The sequence below is a fragment of the Podarcis bocagei genome (genome assembly GCF_964188305.1).
Source record: "Podarcis bocagei genome assembly, chromosome: 3".
NCBI classification, from domain to species: domain Eukaryota; kingdom Metazoa; phylum Chordata; class Lepidosauria; order Squamata; family Lacertidae; genus Podarcis; species Podarcis bocagei.
Window position 1 is genome coordinate 9,311,728 of NC_138127.1, and position 25,268 is coordinate 9,336,995.

The 25,268-nt window shown below is 41.1% G+C and overlaps 1 protein-coding gene across 1 annotated transcript in view; it reads right to left on the minus strand.

Moving 5' to 3' along the window:
• The window catches only part of MYOM2 (myomesin 2), a 91,948-nt gene that overhangs the window by 27,346 nt on the left and 39,334 nt on the right, over window positions 1-25,268 (minus strand). Inside the window, exons 13-24 of the mRNA XM_081189292.1 lie at window positions 22,501-22,672; window positions 20,862-21,045; window positions 15,919-16,093; window positions 14,610-14,731; window positions 13,372-13,559; window positions 11,902-12,028; window positions 8,486-8,664; window positions 8,136-8,250; window positions 7,448-7,604; window positions 7,246-7,352; window positions 4,640-4,684; window positions 4,001-4,137 (exon numbers count right to left, since the gene is read on the minus strand). Coding sequence (XP_081045418.1) covers window positions 4,001-4,137; window positions 4,640-4,684; window positions 7,246-7,352; window positions 7,448-7,604; window positions 8,136-8,250; window positions 8,486-8,664; window positions 11,902-12,028; window positions 13,372-13,559; window positions 14,610-14,731; window positions 15,919-16,093; window positions 20,862-21,045; window positions 22,501-22,672 — 1,708 coding nt within the window. The remainder of the gene's footprint in view (window positions 1-4,000; window positions 4,138-4,639; window positions 4,685-7,245; window positions 7,353-7,447; window positions 7,605-8,135; window positions 8,251-8,485; window positions 8,665-11,901; window positions 12,029-13,371; window positions 13,560-14,609; window positions 14,732-15,918; window positions 16,094-20,861; window positions 21,046-22,500; window positions 22,673-25,268) is intronic.

A 25,268-nucleotide genomic window follows, 5' to 3' on the forward strand; every position in this document is an offset into this window, starting at 1 on the left:
AAGACACGAAATTAATTTTTCAGATTCCAAATTGCTCTTTAACATGGAACACCACCACAAGAGAATAATCATGGAAGCCATCGAGATAGAGAAACACCCTCACAACATGAACAAGCGTGACGATACGTCCCGCCTGCCAGACATCTGGAAAATAGCCCTCCCCACAAAAACCGACACCAGAACCAGAGGCACACAGAACGCCATCTCCAATCAACCACACCAGACCCAAACCCAGACCCTCTCCACAGATAAATTACAGACACCATCCAGTAGCCAAACCATAGTGGCACCTCCGGATGCTGCACCCCCCTGCAATCCCTACACAGATCTGGCTGGCACAGGGCACAAAACCACAGCTCGCCCCTATACACGAAGCCAAGCCAGAGCACAACTAAGTGCAGTACAGCCATCTTCTCAGAAAAAACTCTTCACAAGGTCAAGAGGTCAAGACACGAAAGCTTTAGCAACTAATCCACACCTAATGACCCTCCTAAGTGGTACTCAGAATATCACTCAAGAAATCACTCAAGATATCCCTCAAGTAATTAATGAACAAAAGAAGAAAAGACACACTAACCTGGGAACTTCCTCTCTGCCCAGAACGTTGGAGGCTATACACCACACCCCCTCAACAGTATTTATAGGAACTCAAACACTGAGATCCTGCTCTGTTCCAGTAACAAGAAGCCGAAAGCACCAGCCTGAAGATGACGAGTGAGACCTCGTCGAAACGTCGCCTAGACACCCCAACTCTTACACGGGAAGACACCCGAAGACACCAAAACCTGCATTCCTGTACCCGTGAAAATCTACGAAAGCATATATATATATATATATATATATATATATATATATATATATATATGCAGGTTTTGGTGTCTTCGGGTGTCTTCCCGTGTACCCGTGAAAATCTACGAAAGCATATATATATATATATATATATATATATATATATATATATATATACTTTACAGTATGTTGCCTTAGAAGCCTTTACTGTATGTTGCCTTTACTGTATGTTGCCTTAGAAGTTAATTTCATTGCATTTCCTGGGCTTATTCCCAATTAAGATTTAGGACTCAGCTACATTAGTCAAAAAACAGTGTTTTGGATGCATTGCAAACATGCAACTCCAGATGGCGCTGTAGAGCACAAAACTTTTCTATGCAATTTTACATAGCTTTTTTCTCTTTTATTATAACAATTTAATTTGTGACTTATTTATAGTGGGGGTTTTCCTCTGTGTAGATCCACCCTTATTCCCAGTTATAGCTTGTTCCTAGTTCTACAGTCATAGGAATGTAGGCTTACATAGGATTTTATCACTTTTTCTCTCTCTCTGAAGGACTAGTCAATATGAAATGCTAGTCTTCTTTCCATCAATTTGTGGGGGGCACCACTTTTTTGCGGCTTTCCACAATCCATATTGAACATCTTTTATACAAGCTCCATAGGGATTAATACAAAGCATTCAAGAGCACAGATGCACATCTTTTAATATTAATGTACCTTTTGAAGGCAGTACGCCTGCTGATTCTACCATATTCTGCTCCCACAACCAAAGGGGCGAAAACCAAAAATTTACATTTGCAATAGATCGATATTCAAAACAGAAAACTTAACTGTGTTTCCACTAGACAAAAGGAAACAAAGATTCAACCTTTTTTCTTTATACTTCATTGGAATATATCTATTATTCCCCTTTTAAAATCTACAGGGTGTGGGATTAAAACTGCTGCCTAGAAGAGCTAATGAATTTAGCCCTCTTTTTTATGTTCCTTCATTTCAAAAAATAAAATCCTTCGAAAGAAAGGCCAAAGGAAGTTGTTCCAATTAGAGCCTCATCGGAAATTATCTATTTTCGGCCAGTGTCAAGAACAAAACTATATTCCTGCTAGTATGATGGTCTATTGAACATGATCAGCAGCTGCAGTGACTGTCTCTGGGCAGGTTTTAGAATATAATTAGGTTTCTAGCTATTGCCATTATGCAGTGAGATGAAGTTCAATGGTTTTATGGCAGTCATAAATACGAGGCTTTTATGTGAATTTCCACAAAAATATCATCAATCTCCAAATGCAAACGTCACCTGTGGCTTGCTAATTAAAGAGGTGAAATAATACTACTGTTCCAAAAAAAGAGAAAAAAGTAGCTCTGATGCCAGTGCTTTCGTAGCATTGCTAAAAATACAAAAGCAGGGAAGGAGGGAGAGATGACGCAGGTCTGGAAATAGCCAAAAGAAGAAGAGGGGGAAATGGCGCGGGAGGAAGAGGAGGAGGGGGAGAAGTAATAGTCCCTGAAAATTACTGCTAAATAAGGAAGCAAAAAGTAGGCAAAATATAATATTCTAAATAAAGAACATCTCCCATTTAGAACTGTCTATATATACACTAAAAGGGACGTGGGTGGCGCTGTGGCTTAAACCACAGAGCCTAGGACTTGCCGATCAGAAGGTCGGCAGTTCGAATCCCTGCAATGGGGTGAGCTCCCGTTGCTCAGGCCCTGCTCCTGCCAACCTAGCAGTTCAAAAGCACGTCAAAGTGCAAGTTGATAAATAGGTACCTCTCCGGCGGGAAGGTAAACGGCGTTTCTGTGCACTGTTCTGGTTCGCCAGAAGCAGCTTAGTCCTGCTGGCCACATGACCCGGAAGCTGTACTCCGGCTCCCTGACCAATAAAGCGAGATGAGCGCTGCAACCCCAGAGTCGGCCATGACTGGACCTAATGGTCAGGGGTCCCTTTACCTTATATATAAACTAGTTAAACCTCCTAAAGAGTTTACAAAAAATGGAAAGAGTTCACAGAATTGCTGTCTATTGCATAAAGCCTTGGAATGCTTTTGATGTTAGTTGCACCATAAAACCGCCCCGGCGCAGATGAATAGAGAGGAGGTGTGTTTCTCTGTGTGTGTTTTAATATGCTCCTACTACTGTGACTACAACTACAAATCTGTTCAGTTTCAGTGGTGTACTGGATGCTGTACACCACAGAAATGGTGTGGACTTTGTTCAGGGGATGTTAAATTTGCATTATACTCTAAACAGAGGGCAATGGAGGCTGGGGGGAATAAAAGGGGGTGCCTGTCCTAGAATTGACAAGGAAGAAATTTTGCTAAAAATGTGGCTGGCTGCTGAGTCACTAATTATATAAAGCCAGAAGTAGGTGGGGCTTACTTCTCATATTGTTGTGTGGATGCCTGATTATTGTCCTCCAAAGCAACTGCTCTATTCTGAACTTTAAAATGGAAAGCATAATGCTGGTGGTCAACAAAAAAGGTAAAAAGACTCTCTCAAGGCAAATCTTTAAAAATGTAGTATAAACACTGACAAATGGGAAACACTGGCCTGTGAGCGCTCCACCTGGAGAACAGCCTTTACCAAAGGTGTCATGGGCTTTGAAGACGTTTGAACTCAGGACGAAAGGGAGAAATGTGCTAAGAGAAAGGCACATTTGGCAAACCCTCACCATGATCAATTCCCACCCACAAACCTATGTCCCCCATTGTGGAAGGACATGTGGATCCAGAATTGGCTTCCATAGTCACTTACGGACTCACTGTTAAAACCGTTTTTATGGAAGACAATCTTACTCAGCTACAAGTGATCGCCAAAGAGTAGAAGAAGATTCCGCTGACCAGCTGAATCTCCACATGAACAAAAGTGGGTCACCTGATATCATGCTATCATCATGACATTATGTGATTGAAAGGTAGATGACTTTATTCACATCTCAGACTTGGCCAATAGGGGGTAGGGGATATATGAACTGAGTTCACTACCAGATCCAGTTGCCTACCCTTGAATCAATCTTCTTTATTTAGCACATTGGACTCTCTCACTTGTTAACACTTCACTTGCCTGGTGTAGTGGTTTATAAGGTTATATGTATCTCGCAGCTGTACATATGGAGAGATGCCATTAAAACAGAAAAGGTCCCTTCACCAGGTCTAAGTACTCGTCCTACAAAGAATCTGGCACTATATCTTCCCAGGCATGTACTTACATCACTGTTGACAACTTCACTGTCATTGATTACAAATCTATAGCTGGCATCAGCTGAAATGCTCTCAGCCTGAAGCCAAAAACGAACTTGGCCTCTGTCCAAAACCTCATAGGTTAATTCAGACTTCAGAGGGATTGCTGGAGGGAAAAGAGCAGAGCACAAAAGCAAACACGTGAAGGACTTTTTCCCCCTTTCCTTTCTTTTCTGCTTTGGAATAACTTAGCCAAAGATAAGTCCCAGCAGTTTAAAGCTTTTGAGAGTCTTCAGCAACAAACAAGTGAAATGTTATGAAAGCTAAATGGAACCCCTCCATGGTATTTGCACAGATGTGTATTAAAGCTGGTTTTGCATGAGTCAGAGCACAAGCTGAAGTGCATATTTATTGCACTATTTAGGGCTTTTAAATACATAATCCAGCAAATATTAGACATATCCAAGCTGAATCCATTCATCCAAATACATTTGCAGTGGTGAAGAAGATCTCTCTTAAACAGAAACTAATATTTGCATTTAATTAATAGAAGGATAAGCAAGCTGCTCTATTTTTTAAAAAAACACTTTTCATTACTTTACTCCAATCAACGGAGTGTAAATATATTCCTTCTGGGACTGAATATTAGATTCAGAAGTCCTACTTACTTGGATTTCTGATTTCATGGCTTAGTGTCATCAGACGTTCAAGCTCTGAAATGAAGGACAATTTTCATGTTTTAATTTATTCTGACAGTCAAAATAAATGTTAAGAACAGTATATGACTCCATAAAGCACTAATAATCTTTCTTTTTCCCCCATTTCGGTGAAGAAGATACCTATGAAAAGTCAACTTTTGCAAATGAAAGAATATGAGAAGAGACAGAGAGTTTGAAAAGGGCCATATACCTCATGCAGAATGTCCCAGGTTCAATCCCTGTCATCTCCAAGACAGACTTTGGGAGACCCCTTTCCGAAATTATAGAATTATCGCAGAATTGTAGAGTCGGAAGGGACCATGAGGGCCATCTAGTCCAACCCTCTGCAATATTTTGCCCAATGTGGGGCTCAAACCCACAACCCTAAGATGAGAGTCTCATGCTCTACCAACTGAGTTATCCAGCCCTGAAGCTCTGCTGCCTGTCAGTGTCAAGAATACTGATCTAGATAGACCAAAGGTCTGACATGGTTTAAGATGGCTTTCTACATTTCTAAGTTCAGAATGAAATATACTAAAAGCAAAAGGTAAAATGTCTAAAACAAGCAGGGCCAGGGGCTGAGTGAGACTGCCACCTTAGGCAGCCGATTTGGAGTGTCATAAAAGGGCAAGAGGTTGGTGGTTATTTAAATTACTAGTGTTGTATTTACTGCCAGGGAAGGGTGCTTATGAGATGTGCCAAAATAACATGACTGCCCTTTGTTAAGATGCACTTTGGGTACAATGAAGAAAGGGCATTTGCGGTTCCACCTGAGGATGAAAATTGTCTTGGGCCAGCCCTAATCCAACATCTACGTCTCTCATTTCTCTGCTGAGCTGACCCTGTTCCCTGGTGTCTCCTTTTGAAAGGGTCTCCTTTCAGCGTTTGCAAAAGAGAATGAAAGCTGGTGGACAGGAAATGTTTACAAAGATACACAGCAAATGTCAATAAATCCTCATAGAAATTGTGCAAAAGGCTAGGTTCTACATAGCTGGATACAGAGATTAGCCCTACTTAACACATTAGAATTGCTAATGAGAGCTCAGAAAATGGAACTAATTGCACAATGTGCAAATTTGCAAGTAACAAAGAAAAGGCAAAATTAGCAAGTGAAACATCAAGGAAACCCAACAGATAGTTCTATCTCATTTCTAAAATGTATTACGTGCATCTAAGGCCCATTCATTTCAAAGGATTCCTAGTTTGTAGGGAAACATGAATCCTAGAGCCTGTGGAATAAATGCAATATAAATGTAATATGATCAATAAGGACTGGGCACCTTAGAATTGTATCCAGAAATAAGCCTATATAAATTATTATTATTATTACTATGTGTCTTGCCTTGCAACCTGAGACATGTGTAGATATGTTTTATTTGTTACAAGTCTTTCATTACATGTGTTTTATTATGATGTTTTTATCATCTTTGCTTGTCTGTTAAAATCTGTTTGTTTGTTTTGTTTGTTGGCTATAAACTGAACTTGGCTGAACTTTCGATTTGGATCTGATGCTAACAATAATAATAGTAAATAGTTGTAGTATTGTGGCTCTTGAGTTACTGGTGCTCTTGATGGTGCAGAGTGTCTTCCATAAGCTTAGGCTGGTGACCCAACTATTTGGACAGGGATAACATAGATAGTAATCTATGCTCTGAAAACCTCCAAGTTAAACTATTGCTTCGAAAACAGTTCGGAAGCTTCAGTTAGTGCATAATACAGCTACCCAACTATTGGGAGGTTCAAGGATCATACAATGGCAATCTTGTTACAACTACACTGGCTGCCTGTATGCTTCTGAGCCCAATTCAAAGTCCTGGCTTTGATCTATAAAGCTCTTTATGGCTTAGGACCTCAATATCTTCTGGAATGCCTCTCCACATTTAAACCTAACTGGACTCTTCGATCATCTTCTGAGGCCCTTTTCAAGCTCCCCTCTCTGAGGGAAGCTCAGAGGGTTGTAACAAGGGTCTTTTCAGTTGTGGCACCCTATCTGTGGAGTGTTCTCCCCAAGCAAGGTCTACCTTTTTTGACATCTTTTTGGCATCAGGTTATCATTTTTCCCCAGGCTTTTGAAAGACTGAGATGTGAGATGCTGCTGTTTTGTTCCTAATGTGCTGCCAAGCTTATTGTGGTTGTTATGGGGTTAGTCCTCCCCCCCCCCCGTTTTTATGATATAATGTATTTATATTTATGTTTTTTAATATGTTGTAAGTCGCTTGGAGACCTTAGTGTACCAAGTGACCATCAAGTCAAATAATTAACAATCAAAGTAGTAGTAGAGCTGGAAAATGATATGTCTCTATTGACTTTTCTATTGTTTAAGCAGTATTTAATTATATCAAACGTTTCTTGTTATTGTTGTTGTTTTAAAAAAGCCAAATTCTAGAATCTGAAAATTCAAAAAAAAAAGTCTTTCCTTAAAAAAAATTAATGGCTATAAAAGTTTCATGTCCTCTTTGGCACAGAAAGAATGAAGGGTGAGATGCATACATTTGATTTGGGGGTTAATAAAGTTCCCTGTTTAGCTTTATATAACTCTGCCATGCCCTATAAAGAATACAAGATTATTTTCTTACCTTCTTCATCCATAATAAAACTGGATGAAATACCATCAGTATCGCTAACAGCAACAGCATAAGTTCCCAAATCTTCCTTGTCAGGCTTCATAAAATAAAGTTTAGAACTAAAAAATAAAGTGCAAAAAAAGACAGGTGACTACTTGTTTGCTAAAAGTATCCTGATTTTCAAAGACTTCTTTAAAACAACTGTAGAACTTACTGTTCTCCAACTGTTTCAACTTTGTATTTATCATGATCTTCTATCTCTTCATAGAATTTACTCCAAGCAAAATGAGAAGCATCTGAAATTTCTTTGCAGTCAAAGGCAAGGTAAATATTGCCTTCTTCATCCACACCTGCAGTGATTTCCTTAGTGTCTGCAATATATGATTGCCATGAGAAATGTAATTATTAAGGGGATGTATGGGTTCTGTATGGGGGGGGGGGTAAATGTTGATTCAATTAAGAGAGTCTTAAGGTCCGGAATGTTCCTTTAATTAGCTCAATTTGCTGCTGAAGCCAGAGGGAAGAAGCAGCTTACAAACAGAGAGAGCAAACAAGTTTATTTTAAGAGCTTGCAACAGTGGGGAAATGGGGCTGTTGCAGAGATATTATTATACCATCTAGCATTCTCATACAGTGAAGTTTCAGAGACAGGACAGGGTTAGAATTGGGAGGCGGTTTCAGTGTGCCCATGAAAGTAGAAACCAACATAAAACACAGGGCTTCAGCAAGAAGCAAAAATGGCTTTAGGGGTGCACTTTGACCTCTTTGGGTCTCAACCCTTTGGTTTTATAGTCAGATAGGAAAATAAACACATCTACCCCTTCCAGAGTTTAAAAAGTTACCCCGCGTTGTAGATATTTGGGCATCTTAGAAGTATAGCAGTCAATATCATGTCTTCATACCTGGTCTAGCCTGGACCAGCACAGCTTCAGAAACATCTGAGGGCTTGCCTACACCAGCATCATTCACTGGACGAATTCGAAATACGTAAGATCTGCCCTCATGTAATTCGGTGACCTTAAAAAAAATACAGACAATGAAGTGCTTTCAACTAACAGCAAGATGGGGGGAGATAAGAAGTGACAACATTCCAAATACCACAGCAAATAACTTCCAATTACTCTCCTTCCTTGGAGGTTTTTAAGCAGAGGTTGGATGGCCATCTGTCATGGACGCTTTAGTTGAGATTCCTGCATTGCAGGGGGTTGGAGTAGATGACACGGGGTCCCTTCCAACTCTAAGATTTTTCTACCTTTTGATAACGGTGTGATGTTGGCTTCTCGTTGAATGTGAACCATTCTTCTCCTTCCTCCTCCTTGTAGTCCACAAAATATCCACTAACAGGGCTGCTGCCAATGTAAACAGGTGCTTTCCAGAGAATCACAAGGGATGTATCCCTAACCTCACAAAACGTAAGATCGTAGGGAGGGCCTAAAGAAGATGGATCATAAATGGATGTCAACAAGAGAAATGAGGGAGAAAGTCAGTTCAGTTCACATTTAAAGGCAAACTTCACTCATTAGCACTTTTTAACATATGCATAAAAATGCATACATTGGTGAAAATAACATACCGGAATGTATTATATTAGGGTGAATTGCTTTGCAAAAATTTGTATATCCACAACGGTTGGTTGGTTGATGTCTGTTTTTCACTCTAGGTTTTTCACTAGGTTTTTTTTGTGTCGGTTTTGTTTCTATTGCTGTAAACTGTTTTGACATATTCTTAATGATATAGCAGTATACAAATAATTTTATAAAGAAATAAAATTACATACAAATGTGTCTATTGAGAGAAATTTGCAGTAGCATGCTGCTGAAATTTCATGGGGACTTTAAAAAAAAGAATCACAAATGAATGTGGAAATGTTGTGAACTGAAAATTGGAAGAAGAAAAAATTCTCTTAGCAACAAGTTAAAAGAGCAGGCTTGGAAGAAGTAGGAACAAAGCCCATTGCTTCCTTCAACAATATTAAATTATGTCAGAATTGGATCCACAGTTCAGCCAAAATTCACAGATGGCAAAACTGGAGAGGCCATTTCGTTGAATGTTCTCTAGAGGGGAACCTGAAATTTCTGACTGTTCAGCATTTTCCAAACATTTGTCAGAAAACTCTTTTCTGAGAAATGTCAGTCCAGTCCTAATTACCACCTAACAAACAGGTTCATCCCCTGTTTTCCTGTACAAGAGTGATACATTAGAATTCAAGAGCATAGATTACTAAATGGAATTTAGTAGTTTCAATCTGAGGTAAGAGGCATTTCATTGGGAGATTCCATGTGTTCAAACAGTATTTTTGTGTATGTGTGTGCATGCACAAATGCTTCCTTTAAATACAGTTTTAATTTATTACTGTTCTGATGTGCCAACCTGCTCCACTGAGTTTAGAACTAACTTTGTCACCGAATACAAATGATTTCATTAACACTTATATTGATTTTACTGTTTCCACATGAATAGCATGCACAAAATGGAAACTAGTATTCGCCACTGAAGTCCTTCAAGGCAGCAAGTAGTGTTTGAATTTCTGTTGCAAAGGGTTTGTATCAATCTGCTTGTGTTTTGTGAGGAAGTACTTTTCATGGTAATGGAACAACAACAAAAAGGCATGAAGTGGAAGGCTAGAGAAAAATTCAAGGAATGTAATGATATTTCCCTCGAATCCAGCTATAAGCAGGTGCCTTATTCATGTCTTTCTATGTTGAGAGGCTGAATCTTTACTTCATGATTTATTTTTCTATAGCTGTCATTTAGAGTTCCAGTGCAACGCAGCTTACCACATTAATATTTATATACCCAAATATTAAAATACTCTCATATAAAAAGAACCGCAGCAGGTTTGTGCCACAATTTCCCAACGTAATTCAAACTGCTTTATTCAAATAATGCAGAACAAGCCCATCATTTTCCTGCTTCTAGATGTGTCTATTAAAGACTAAGAGACTAGCCTGAAATTCTGCAAACATGTGCAGAGGCAATAATCCAAAGTGGAAGGTTATAGAAAGGACTCAAAGAAGTAAATAGTGATTCCCTTTTTCTCTCAGCATGATTATAGTCACTTTCTTGAGATTGGAATCTATTTATGATCCAAAGCTTGAGGCTGAAGACGTATTCCCTTCAAATGAAACAGACAAACAACATTACCTAGAAGCTTCTGTTTGCTTTGATTAATTAGAGAGCTGGGCAAGCTATCTGAAGCTCACCTTGGAAGAACTTGGAAAGTTTCCAGGAATGGAGATAGGAAAATTTGGGTCATTTTTTGAATACTTTTGTTGTTTTTGTTGCAAATGCAGAAACCCTTGGCAGGATGATCATTTTCCTGAGCACTTGGGCCCTGATTCTCTGTTAGCCCAAGTGTCAGAGGAATATAGATGGGAAGAGAAAGGAGACCTTGGAACGGCTCCTTACGTGCTGCCATTGTTGCTGCTTCCCTCACTATTTGACAAATAAGGGAAGGAGTAATGGTGTTTCAGTGGGTAAGAAGGCTTTTTTTGGGGGGGGGGGACTGACAGCGATAGTATGAGGGCATTTTTCCGAGTTCTCAGATTGACTTTCAGAAACAAACTGAGATCTTTTAATTGATTGATTATTTTTAAAAGATTGCATATCATTTCTGAGTTCATCTAAAGAAAGATTGGGGCCACTCACCCACCAGTAATTGAGCACACTTCTGACAATATTCTCTCCACTGATGAACTAACCACCGTTGATTCACAAAATGGAAGGGAACATAGGTGCCATCTCTAGGGGGCCCTGGGTGCCAATGCACCCACAAAAGTTTCACAGTGGGTGCCCAGCCGGGTGCCCTATGGTGTCGCATGTGTGATGTCACATAGAACCCCAAGGCCTGACGGGGCTTGATGCAGCCACTGGAAGCTCTGACGGGGCCCCTCACACCATGTGATGTCATGTGTGGTGTGTGCCATGTTGGGTTGTGTGTTGCCATGTGATGCCACGCATGTGGCATAGTACTACTACTAATAATAATAATTTATTATTTATACCCCGCCCATCTGGCTGGGTTTTTCCAGCCACTCTGGGCAGCTTCCAACAAAACACTAAAATACAATAACCTATTAAACCCCTAAACAGGGCTGCCTTTAGATGTCTTCTAAAAGTTTGGTAGTTATTTTTCTCTTTGACATCTGGTGGGAGGGCGTTCCACAGGGAGGATGGCACTACAGCCCGAAGAAGAAGAAGAAGAAGAAGAAGAAGAAGAAGAAGAAGAAGAAGAAGAGGAGGAGGAGGAGTAGTTTGGATTTGATATCCCGCTTTATCACTACCCTAAGGAGTCTCAAAGCGGCTAACAATCTCCTTTCCCTTCCTCCCTCACAGCAAACACTCTGTGAGGTGAGTGAGGCTGAGAGACTTCAGAGAAGTGTGACTAGCCCAAGGTCACCCAGCAGCTGCATGTGGAGGAGCCAGGAATCGAACCCGGTTCTCCAGATTACGAGTCCACCGCTCTTAACCACTACACCACACTGGCTCCCACAGGCCTTGTATTGCTTTCCCCTGATAAACTGTGAAAACCTCTTCTTATGACAAACTGGAGTACTGTGCTTAAAACTCAAACATATTAAATTACGACTGCCATTGTCAAGTGATAACGTTTGAACTGTCACTCATTTTCAAAAATGCATTCCCTTTATGAATGGCCAAACTACTTACCAGGTTCTGGCATTGTCCAGGCCTCACATTTGAAATGCTCGCTGGGTTCAGATGCCTGCCCTATGCCGGCGATATTTGCGGCAGCAATTTTGAATTCATAGTAGGCGTTTTCTGTCAAATCCTCTACCTTTGCAGAACAGTTGACATTAAAAACAAATTTAACATGGGTAATATTCACATGACCTTCTTAATAGAAGTAAGACATTCAAAATCTTCTCATTTATTTGGAGTTAACTTCCGTAGTGCTTTAAGCTAAATAACCAAGTTAATTTAAAATGAAAAAAATGGGAGGAGAGCTCTTTAGCTATTTAAATATGGACAGGTTCCAAAAGAGAAGCAATGGCTGGTCTGTTTAAAATAAAATTTCTAATGGGAAACTGTCCTGTGGGACTTTTAATGGCTGTCTTTTTATAACATGAGATTTTGTTGGCAATAGATAACAGATGAAATAAGCTACTGTCCAGAATCATTCATCAATCAGCAACAAGTAACAGTAAGATGTAGCTAGAAATCAACCACAGCTCAAACATGCTGGTCAATTGTTGCATCCTGTCTTCTGACTCCCAGGAGAAACAAAGCACAAGGCTGGGCTTATCTATACATGCAAACCAACACTTTCAGTTTGTTTCTCCCAAACCAACATGAGCAATAAGTCATGAGCAGATCTTAGCTCATGCTGGTGGTTGTTTGGAGTAAAACAGACCCTAGTTGGCATGTACCACTAAGGCAAGACTTGGGCTTGTGTTTCTCCTGAAAGCAGGCAGGATGAAGCGGAACAGAAGTGATTGACAGGCATGCACCAGCACACTGTTTGTTCATGGTAAACCATGGTTTATTTCTGACTATGGCTTACTGTTATAGTGATACCTCAGGTTAAGAACTTAATTCGTTCTGGAGGTCCATTCTTAACCTGAAACTGTTCTTAACCTGAGGTACCACTTTAGCTAATGGGGCCTCCTGCTGCTGCTGCGCTGTTGCCACCGCCTCGCAATTTCTGTTCTCATCCTGAAGCAAAGTTCTTAACCCAAGATACTATTTCTGGGTTAGCGGAGTCTGTAACCTGAAGCGTATGTAACCTGAAGCGTTTGTAACCCGAGATACCACTGTATGTGCAAACAGCATCACAGTCTCATCCTGTTCTGAACTTGTCTTTTCCTTTATGCCAGCATGAATAGACCACTATAGAAACATTGTCTCAATGCAAGAGGAAGGGAGGGAAAACCCAGCCAGATGGGTGGGGTATAAATAATTAAAAAAATGTATTATTATTGTTGTTGTTGTTGTTATTATTATCATCATCATCATCTTATTCACTGCATGCAACTGCACAACGTGCCCATACAGACAATATGTGCTACTGTTTCTTCTCTTCCAGGCCATATTTTGGAATGGTTTCATCACAGCCAAAATTACATCTTAAAAATAAAGTGATATTAAGTCTAAATACCAACGTTTGAAAGCAATACTGACCGTATAAATCCTCTCTTTAATAAGAGAAGAGTTGACTTCATGCCAGTTGTGATGATGTACCTCTCGTTTGTCTATGTAATAACCCAGAATATTTGACCCACCACTGAATCGTGGAAGCTTCCAGCCAATGGTCATTGAGTGGCCATCACAGTTGAGAAGTGTGAGACCATAAGGAAAGGAGGGGCAGGCTTAAAGAAATCAAGCGCATGAAACATTATAACAACGTCCAAATTGAACATCTCGCATAATACCAAATTGCTTCTTTTCTACCTATCAGTTACGTTATGGTGAAATAATGGTTTTAGACTCAGCTAACAAATTTAAGAATATACATAATCCTATGCATGTCTACTCAGAAGCAAGTCTCATAGTGCTCACTGGGGTCTACCTTAAACACATTATAGGTAAAGAAAGGCTAAACTAAGGCATTATTTCCCATCATCCCTCAGTAATGCTCTTCCATGTTCCCTTGCAACAGCATTAACATAAAACAGCTAAGTTAATCATCTTCCTAATGTCCCCAAAGATTAGATTGTTCAGAATGCAGGTGGTGCTGTGGATTAAACCACTGAGCCTAGGGCTTGCCAATTGGAAGGTTGGCAGTTCGAATCCCTGTGACGGGGTGAGCTCCCATTGTTCAGTCCCAGCTCCAGCTTTCCCACCTAGCAGTTCGAAAGCAGGTCAAAGTGCAAGTAGATAAATAGGTACCACTCTGGTGGGAAGGTAAATGGCGTTTCCGTGTGCTGCTCTGGTTCGCCAAAAGCAGCTTAGTCATGCTGGCCACATGACCCAGAAGCTGTCTGTGGACAAACGCCGCCTCCCTCGGCCTATAGAGTGAGATGAGCGTGCAAACCCAGAGTTGTTGGCAACTGGACCTCACGGTCAGGGGTACCTTTACCTTTACCTTTACCCTTCTTCTTCAGCAACTAAATTCCTTTAATGAGCCAAGCTAACAAGGGTTGTCCTATATTGCTGTGACTCACCACATCCTACTGGAATGCGTCATGCCATTCCTCACAGGGAAACTTCTGATAATGTGAAACAGTCCCATGCTATTGGGACATGAAGCAGTGTGCTACATGTTATACAGCACATGACAGAGTCACTGCAGGGAGATGGCTCACCGCTTGGATCAGGTAACACATATGCCAGCCCTGTGACACTTGTGAGTACAAAAGAGTTCTCAGTGTGTTTTTGTTGCTGTTACTGAATATGGATTATTACAAAACATCACTTACTGAGGGCTGCTTGTACTGTTATAGGTTCAGACTCCTGAGAATTTTCACTCATTCCCACTGCATTTGCAGCCTTCACACGAAAGACGTATTTCTCTCCTGTTGCTAAGCCATGCACAGCAAATCTGAAAGAAATGGGGATGGAGGCTGTTACAGGGATTGAATGGAAAGATGTATACGTGGACTATATTACATAATGAGAATTCCTGACCTATATTTGGATCTGATATCCCACTTTATCACTACCCGAAGGAATCTCAAAGCGGCTACCATTCTCCTTTCCTTTCCTCCCCCACAGCAAACACTCTGTGAGGTGAGTGGGGCTGATAGACTTCAGAGAAGTGTGACTAGCCCGAGGTCACCCAGCAGCTGCATGTGGAGGAGTGGAGACGCGAACCCGGTTCACCAGATTACTAGTCTACTGCTCTTAACCACCACACCACACTGGCTCTCGTCAAAAGTATGTTCTATGTGAGCAAATTTGACGCATTGTTGAATATAATTTCTGCAACATCTCCCTTCAAACGAGTTGGGAAAGATGTACACATTTGATTCTAGCCCTCTTCATAGTTCCTGTGCCCTCAGCGGTTCAGGGGCCGGTGGACCAGGAGAGGGCATTCTCTGTGGCAGCCCTTAAATTGTGGAATTCCCATCCTCACATGATGCATTTGGCACCTTCATTCCAAAGTTTCCATCATATGCCAAACACAGATCTCTTTGCTTTTGGCACTTGAGGTATTAATATTATATGCCCTAGGGCCTAATGGTTAAAAGGAGGCAATAAATGCAGTTAAGTAACAATAATTACAACAATAACCACTTGCATGGTATATTCAGTGCTTTTCTTCTTGAAAAATGGTGCTTGAGTACTCCCAGAAAAAGCACTTATACTATTAAGCATCAAATTAATGGAGAAATGAAGAGTTTGGTATCTAGAGAATACAGTGGTACCTTGGGTTACATACGCTTCAGGTTACATACTCCGCTAACCCAGAAATAGTACCTTGGGTTAAGAACTTTGCTTCAGGATGAGAACAGAAATCGTACTCCGGCGGCGCGGCGGCAGCGGGAGACCCCCATTAGCTAAAGTGGTGCTTCGGGTTAAGAACAGTTTCAGGTTAAGAGCAGACCTTCGGAACGAATTAAGTACTTAACCACTGTAATTTGAAGGTAGCTGAAGCTAAGAAGCTCTGAACCTAGTCAATGTCTGTCCAAAATTCATGTAAGGTTCTGAAGCTGTTTGACCAAAGGGAAGATTTTTTTAAAAAAGGAAAAGAAAGGTAATAAATCAAACCATCACAATTCTCTTTACCTGTTATAGCCTATGGGCTTATGGTTACAAGGTTCCCAGTGATTCGATCCTGCCACAGAACAGTCAATGTAGTAGCCAAACAGGTCTTCTTCATGTTTTGGCTTGTCCCACTGGACAACAACAGAGGTTTTTGTGTTTCTTGTTGCCACTATACGTCCCGGAGCAGAAGGAACAACTGTGCCACAAGAAGAGAAGGTTTCGTTTGTAACTTATTTGCATATCAACATATAGCCAGCTTACCCGCCACCTCTTGGTACACCAACAAATAACTACTTAGCACACAATATCCCAGTTGCTGAACCAGCACAATACCAATGCAATACAGCCCAAAGCTAAGCACTTTTCAGCCCTAGCAATTTTAATGGGAAAGTGTGATGATGCCAATGTCTGGAAATAATGCGTTCAAGATACCCTCTCAGCTTATAATGCCTAGATGTGACCCAAAGAGAGATTCTTTGTCCTAGAATTTGTACTGTTCTTGGAATTCAAAATGAGACAATGGATGCTTACAGACTCTCTGTTTTGGATGGGATTCAATCACATACCAGGAAATTCAGGCTGCACAATTAAAGAAGATCTAGTGCTCTTTCAATACAAACCTGCTTCCCCAAAATGTTAGAGTTTTTGCAGTAAGGTAAGTAATGGGGAAATGCACTGAATAGTGTGGGGTAGCACTTGCTTGACAAACTGTGGTCTAATTTCCTACAAAAAAGAATCAGGATGAATGTTCATTAAGTAGCCTGTGTAGTCTAATCTCTCCATGAGCAAATTAGGATAAATGCTCAATAAACAGGCTGTCTGGAAGTGACCTATGTTGTGTTTACATGCTAATTTTGTGCCTATGCAGTCTTTGCTAATCAGAGTGGGTGATCAAACCCAGCAGCCACTGTTGACAAATGCTCAGAAGTTGATTACTATAAACCCCTAACCCCAATGGAATTATCTTTGATTGCTGTACTTCACTAGAACTTTTTAAAATGGGAAACTCATTTGCAGAAGAACATCTTGGCTCCTGAGCAATCAATTGGCCCAGGAACTTCTAAGATCAAAAAAACCAGGTACGTCTCAAAGGCATATAGCATGTAAATGTGACCTTTAAAGTTATTCACAGGGAAAGGTATTTACAGAAATAAGCAACATCTCAAAACAGGATGTACAATGTAATCCATACCTAGGTTTATTAACAAACTTCAAAGATACCCAGCTTAAATTATGACACAAGGAACTTGTTACTTTTCTTTTGGTTGTGGCACAATTGCTTGTAACAAAATGGGAAATGACTTGATCCCCTACACATCACACAATGGAAACAGAATATATGGACAATTGCTTTATCTGAGAAACTAAGAGAGTGGACGTGGGTGGTGCTGTGGGTTAAACCACAGAGCCTAGGGCTTGCCGATTAGAAGGTCGGCGGTTTGAATCCCCGCAACGGGGTGAGCTCCCGTTGCTCAGTCCCAGCTCCTGCCAACCTAGCAGTTCAAAAGCATGAAGTGCAAGTAGATAAATAGGTACCGCTCCAGCAGGAAGGTAAACGGTGTTTCTGTGCACTGCTGTGGTTCGCCAGAAGCGGCTTAGTCATGTTGGCCACATGACCCGGAAGCTGTACACCAGCTCCCTCGGCCAATATAGCGAGATGAGCACCGCAACCCCAGAGTTGTCCGCTACTGGACCTAATGGTCAGGGGTCCCTTTACCTTTATCTTTACCTTTAACTAAGAGAGTATATACACAGGATGATGTATGTATCCGATGACTGGCACACACCAACTAGGCATATATATTTATGGGGAGCCTTCGACTCAGCCACTAATACAGTGTGCGGCAGGTGATGAGTGGCCTCCGGTGTCGGTCGCGGAGATTAGGAGGCTTATTCAGGCACTCAAACACAGAAAAGCCCCGGGAGCAGATAACATCTCTCCTGAACTTCTCAAAGCCAATATTGACTGGTGGGCCCCAGTCCTTGCCACCCTTTTCACCAGCATAGATCAAACAGCAATAATACCAGAGGACTGGGGATTGGCAATCATCGTTCCCATATTCAAGAAAGGCTGCAAACTTGATCCAGCCAATTACAGACCAATCAGTCTCTTAAGCATCATCAGCAAACTTTATGCAACTCACTTACGTGAAAAGCTTGCGGACTGGCTGGAACAGGAGCACATCCTAAAGGAAGCCCAGGCTGGTTTCAGGGCACATAGATCAACTCTAGACCAAGGATTGGTATTGCAACATCTAGTGGAGAAATACACCTCAAAGAAAGGAGGCTCTCTCTATGTAGCCTTTATAGATTTTAAATCAGCCTTCGACTCGATACCCCGGCACAGACTTTGGGAAAAACTAAATGTCACAAACATCGATAGACGTCTTTTGCTTCTTATCCGTAGACTACATGAAAACACTCGGATCCGTGTTAGATGCGACCGTTATGGGAACCTATCAAAGGAAATCCAAAGCTCCCATGGTGTCAAGCAAGGCTGTGTTCTTGCTCCTATTCTTTTTAACTTCTATATAAACTCCTTAGTCGGAAAGATGGAGGAAGCAAGCACTCATTCCCCAAATCTAAATAATACACCAATCCCGGTCCTTTTGTACGCGGATGATGCGGCACTTATTTCCTTCTCTTGTGTGGGTCTAAGAAAACTTTTACGAGCTCTTACAGAGTATTGTGAAGCTGAACACCTAATAGTAAATTACACTAAATCAAAAATTATGGTGTTCTCCAAGAGAAAACTCCGACATAAATGGAAAATTAATAACCAACCTATTGAGCAAGTAACATCTTTTAGATATCTTGGAATAATTTTTGATGAGAAGGGATCCTGGTGCCATCAGATCAAGAATTCCATTGTAAATGCGCAAAGATCTTCCAGAGCTATTATAAGATTCTTTTACAGAAAAGGAGGTCAATATGTCCCTGCTGCCTCCCAGGTCTTTGTTGCAAAAATACTTCCACAATTGACGTATGGCACCCAGATATTTAATTGTCAAAAACTCAAGTCCCTGGAATCTGTACAAACTAAATTTTATCGTTCCCTACTAGGGTTACCTACCTGTGTCTCTAACACTGCCATTAGGCTGGAGGTTGGCCAACTCCCTATTAATGCCAGGATATGGATCTTGAAGATTCACTTCTGGCTAAAACTCATATTTTTCCCAGTGGGAGTGGCTCCATTGACTCTACTAGACCCGTTCCAGTCTAAATGGAGATTGTCGCTTTATGAAAAATTGAGGGGCCTGGGGCTTTCCTCACAAGAACTCATAGCCTCAGGCTTTGAAAAGGCTAAAATGATGGTGAGCCAGCGAATAGGAGATGTAGAGCTTCAGGACCATATGAGCAAGATAGATAAATATCCAGCTATCCAAGATTATGGAAAAGGGTTTAATCTAACCCCATATTTGCTGGACCTACAAATCGCAAAATATAGGCGGGCGTTTACCCTTACCAGATTTGATGTATTGCCATCTGCCTTACTAAAGGGCAGATACGAGGGCACACCCTATGCTGAACGAGTTTGCCCATGTGGTCTGAAGGAGGTGGAAACGGCTTCACATGTGCTGTTACACTGCGACCTTTACGGGGACATCAGGTTACTGTTTATCTCCCCTATCGTTCAGAAATTTCCAGGTCGATCTGAATCTCAGCGGCTGAAAATCCTACTAGGAGATAAAAACCCAGAAGTAACACTGAAAGTGGCCAAGTTTTCTGCGGCCGCGATCAAGCGGAGGGCATTAGCTGTAAAAAAGTAAAAGATCTGACCCCTGGATAAGCCCCCCCTTTTTTAAGCCCATACATATACTGTAGTGCATATATGAGTATGTATATGTGTGTGTGTGTATATGTGTATTGTTTTTATGTATAATTTTACAACTTTTAATTGACACCATCATTCCCTTGTAAACTATTGCTGCCTTTTATGTTTTTTTCTTTTCTTCTGGTCTATGACCGTAATAAACTATTCATTCATTCATATTTATGGGGAAATTTGATACATTTGTCTACTGTTTTGAGTGGGAAGGGAAGCTGGCTCTGCTTCTACATGGGGAAGACTGAGAGGAAAGGAACTGCACCACAGCAACAGGTCCCTCCTCCTGAGTAGTAGCTCCCATCAATCTGGTGCCAATCTGCTGTCTCAACCATCACTGAAGCTGCCTTCGCTTGACCCACAGAACCTAAGCCTCATTGTGGGAATGTGTTTTCATCCCATAAAGGCTGTGCTGGATGCAAAATTTAGGAGTTTTCTCATGTTTATGCATTTGTTATTTTTTTATATCAGGCACTTCCTGCAATCAGGAACACAAGATAGCTAACGCTGCCTAAATAAAACAAAGATTCAATAAGAAAACCATAGTTAAAACCCCAACATCATACTGTTCTCCTGACTTGGTTGAAAATAGAGATAAGCAGAATTCACTCATCATAAATCATGTGCTTATTTCTTTTCCCTTGATACTTTAACTGGGCTTAACTGTAGCTGAATCCTGCCCCACTAGCATTACAGCGATTTTACTCTAGTTTGGTAGACAGAAACACCGATACAAATATACAAATGCTAAACAGCAGTGCTGATTAAATTGTTGTATAACTCCTCTTTAAAAGGTAGGAAGGTGAGATAGAAGGACATCTCTCTCGATCGCTGTGTGTGTGTGTGTGTGTGTGTGTGTGTGTGTGTTACTATAAGAGAGAAGTCAGACCTCAATTTCTATGTCTTATCAGAAGAATGTAATTCGAAGAGCTCTAGTTGCTAGGCCATATCCGGTCCATGGGCTTGACTATGGATTTTGGTTGGGAGAATGATGAGTTGCCTCACAGATTCACAATCACCTTTTAAATTTTGCCATATACATGCTATGCACATTATTGAACTTGCTAGCAGAACAGTCTACTCTTCAGCGCCAACCACCCCAATATCACTTTTTGTTAACGTTTTAAAACCGACTTACCAATGGCCTCTTGTGCTTGAATAGGAGGTGTTATTTCAGAAGGATCACTGATCCCATGCTTGTTTGCTGACAAAACTCGGAAAACATATGATTTCCCTTCAGCAAGGTCAAACACTGCGTAGCGGGGAGATCTCACAGCCACTTGAGCGTTGACCCTCTGCCAGCTTCCACTGCCAACCACAGACTATTCGAAAATAAATAAATGAGTGTGATTATCACTACTTTGTAAAGATTGTAGAAAAAGGTCCTTGAAGTGCTTAGATCGCTAAACCGTCGGCACAAATCCTTATTGTTTCCAGATAGTCAGCTGCCAACTATCCCCTTCGTTATCTGTCTAATATGGGATCACTAAGCATGGATTCATGCCAAATAGAATGTAACGTGAGCCTTTTCTTTTACCTTGCAGGAGCTTGTCTGTTTGAAGTCTGTCATCAATAAGGGAATTATAAAAGCAGAGAGATTTTGTTTGCATGTGCGTGCATGCATGTGTGTGTGTGAATAATAATAATCATCTTAAAACAGCTGCTCCTCAAACAGGATTATTGTTTCCCAGAGTCTGGAAATTGTTTGCAGCAATCCGAGAATGAACTACTTTGTGAGCATTGCTCAGTCCTGATAACGGTGGTATTGCTACTGTTTTACTGTCCTTGTGATTATTAAGAATTAAGTAGGTTTATGCACATCCCTTGAAGTAAGCCCCACTGAACTCAATAGAGATTACTTCTGAGTAAATATATATAAAAGCTTGCGTTGCTAGTCACCTGAACTGGTTTTTTCCTATTGCACTTAGTATTGTGCCATAAGGGGACCCTCTTTTCTTCTGAGTATGTTCACTGAAAAAAGGGATGCGGGTGGCGCTGTGGGTTAAACCACAGAGCCTAGGACTTGCCAATCAGAAGTTCAGCAGTTCAAATCCCCGCGACGGGGTGAGCTCCCGTTTCTTGGTCCCTGCTCCTGCCAACCTAGCAGTTCGAAAGCATGTCAAAGTGCAAGTAGATAAATAGGTACCGCTCTGGTGGGAAGGTAAATGGCGTTTCCGTGCACTGCTCTGGTTCACCAAAAGCGGCTTAGTCATGCTGACCACATGACCCAGAAGCTGTACGCCGGCTCCCTCGGCCAATAAAGCGAGATGAGCGCCGCAACCCCAGAGTCGGTCATGACTGGACCTAATGGTCAGGGGTCCCTTTACCTTTATGTTCACTGAAAATAGGAAAGCAGGCACCAAACCTTGCCAAGAAAAGGAATTGGTGGATTTTCCTTTGGGAAGCAGAAACATTCAGGGCAAGTGGTTAGTCAAGGCACTTTCCATCCTCACAAACTCTAACAGGAAGGCAAAGCTTTCACTGTTTCTCAGTGGTACATCAAATACAACTCTCACTTGTTCTCAATCTAGACGAGGCTAACCAAGCCCTGAAAGAGCACTTTATTTTGAATGCATTGTGTTTTTCTGTTGGCCACAATAAAAAAAAATCAAAGTGACAAAACATTATATTTTTCTGGTCTTTTTCATCTTCCTCTTGCCTAGACTGGTTTGCTAATTCTATTGTTTTGCTTGCTGGAACCAGGGAAACTATCTGAAACAAAAGGGTAGGTGGCCATGAAATGCCTTACAGCTGAACGCAACTATACGGCACAGTACCTTCTCAATGAAATATGATAATGGCTCTTTGCCACGGGGAACAGGTGGATCCCAGCTGAGTACGACATATGTTTTGCTGGTTTCTGAAGCGTGTACGTTGGTGGGAGGTCCTGGAATCTTAACATCGCCTAGAGGAGCAATAAACTCAGTAAGTGTTAAATGCCAGATTAACCTCCCAGGTCAGCGCTTATTTGAGAGCTTGTCTTCCTGAACTCCCTCGCTAGAGTGCATTGCTTGGCTATTAAGGGCTATAGTATCAGCTTTACAGTTTATTAAAGTTGCTTCATTTCTATTTTAAGACATCCAAGCAAGCCAATTAAAAGGGAAGGATTGATTTTTCACAGGCAATGTTAAAAAAAAACACCACAAAAATCTGAAGAGGGAACCAAAAAAAAAAATATCCATGTGTATTCGTCTCACAAGATCTTTGTTCTACTTTGATCACGTTTGAATCACTTTAATCTGCTGTACTAAATGGCTTGATAAAGTCTTCATGCTTTATGCAGATGTGAGACAGAGCTGATCAAAGACAGGAGCAAAAAAGCATCCGCCCCTGAAAAATGAGCAAGGAGGGAAATTCGCATGAAAGATCACAGCAATTAAGTATAAAACAGTACAGGTAAAGCACAGAGTAACGGAATAAATATCTCTTCTATGCCAGGAATGATAATGAGAACCAATGACAAATACAGTATAGGAATGGATAAATGAGTCTCTAATCACCTTTGCCCTCAAATTCCCATCAAGCAACAATCCAAGACTGCCTAATTTGGGAAAACTGAGAGGTGAGAGAGATCAGAGTGACTGCCCACACTGCCTTAGTTTGCCCAGTCCATGCTTCTAACTCAGCAAAATTGTCTAAATAAAAAAATTCCTTCCAGTAGCACCTTAAAGACCAACTAAGTTAGTTCTTGGTATGAGCTTTCGTGTGCATGCACACTTCTTCAGATGCACACTTCTTCAGATTTTGAATGCTGCCAAAAATAGTAAACCCTTCCTCAATCTTTCTCCTGCAATGCCGAGTAAGAAAAGGGTAAGATGTGACGTCATCACATTTCCTGTTTCCATGCCTCTGCATCCACAGGGATGGAGATGGGGAAAAGGGACTCAGGGTGCATTGCATATTTTGAATTTCCAAAATATAGGGTCATGGGCAGCAGAGAGAATCAGCCCCCTTGAGGCACCCAGATGGAATGCTCAAAGGATAAACACGCAAGGCTGTTTGCCCATTTCTACTGCATTTGCCCCTTTGCTTTTCTGGGCAAAGATATCACACCCCTCATTGTGACCATATCAATCAATCTTTATTACAGTCCAGAGACCCAACAAATTGTTACAAAGCAATGCACAATTCAGACAGCCTACCTCCAGGTTAAACAAGCATTTTGTTCAGACTTAAAGATAGGAATCATTGTTTCTTGCAACCACCGATAAAAACTTTGCCACTGCTAATGTTCTAACGTTTGTCCGGTCTTCCAATAGGAACCTGACACAGTGAACCTCTGATTTTCCCGGGAAAGGTACCAGCAAGGTAATATCAGTGCAGCCCTGGCTTGCTCATATTTCGCACAGTGCAGCAAAATATGTTTTCTAGAATCGATGTCTTGAGCACACAAGCAAAGCATTGTGACCATAGCTCCCGCTTCTTTTTGGAATCCAACCCCTGAGACATCCAACAGGAAGAAAGACTCCGTCACACAGAGAGAAGACTTCTAGAGTGACTCCTATTAAAAATTGTAAGACACACAGGCCATGGTTTCCTTTGAGTGCATGAAGGTGCTCTGACCTTTAGCATCCCTGTTGTGAAAACCCTGCTTCAGTTTAGAACAGTCATGCCAATGAGAACTGCAATGGTTCAGTCCCAGACTTTTTCTATGCCTGTAGGCTCCACAGTCAAAGAAGCAGAAAGGAGTTGGTATCTCTGGACACTTGAGGAATTAAAGATTTGTAAAATCCAGTATAAACTGGCCTGATCTGTATCTCCCAGATTAGTGTGTGGATCATATTATAGGTATACACTGGATTTTACAGTTCTCTGAATATTGCAAAATTTCAGCTCAAAAAAAAAATATGTTGGGATAAAATATATTTAGATATGTGCATTTTGAGAGAAAACGTCTTCAAAAATATGTTTATATATGTATATATGTAATTATTCAGTTTTAAAAAAAGAAATCACACAAATTAATGTGGAAATAGAAGTGAATACATTTGGAAGTGAAATGGGCTACAGTCACTAGAGGCTCACTAGGATTTGAGAATTGCTACTAGAAACATGCCTCTGAAAGAAGGATTCCTCCCCCCCCCCCCACAAAAATTCATTAAAACCCATATTTCTAGCCCCTTGGATTCCCCTCCCCCCTTATCTATCAGTGCTGCTACCCACATTTATGTGATTGGTTTTATGGAGTAGAAATAAACTGGTCCTCCTTTCCATACATCTGCTCTGTGAAGGGATACTGACACTGATTCGACAGACTTAAACTATTCTAACAGCCTGGAATTATAGTCCATGTGGGGCTGGGGAAATGAATACTTAGCACCACAACAAACTTTAGTTCCCATGATCCTTTGAGGGCAACCATGATGGTGGAAGTGGTGGCACAGATGTAGCCTGATAGTGCAGCAACTGCTTACGTACACAGGGCAACAGCAACCTACTTCCTTCAATATTCAGAGCTGCAGTGTTGCAAGAGGCTGGGTTCTTCTGCTTTCATCCCCCAAGATTATTGTCTATGTGTGTACAGGTGCATATATTTAGCTCTGCA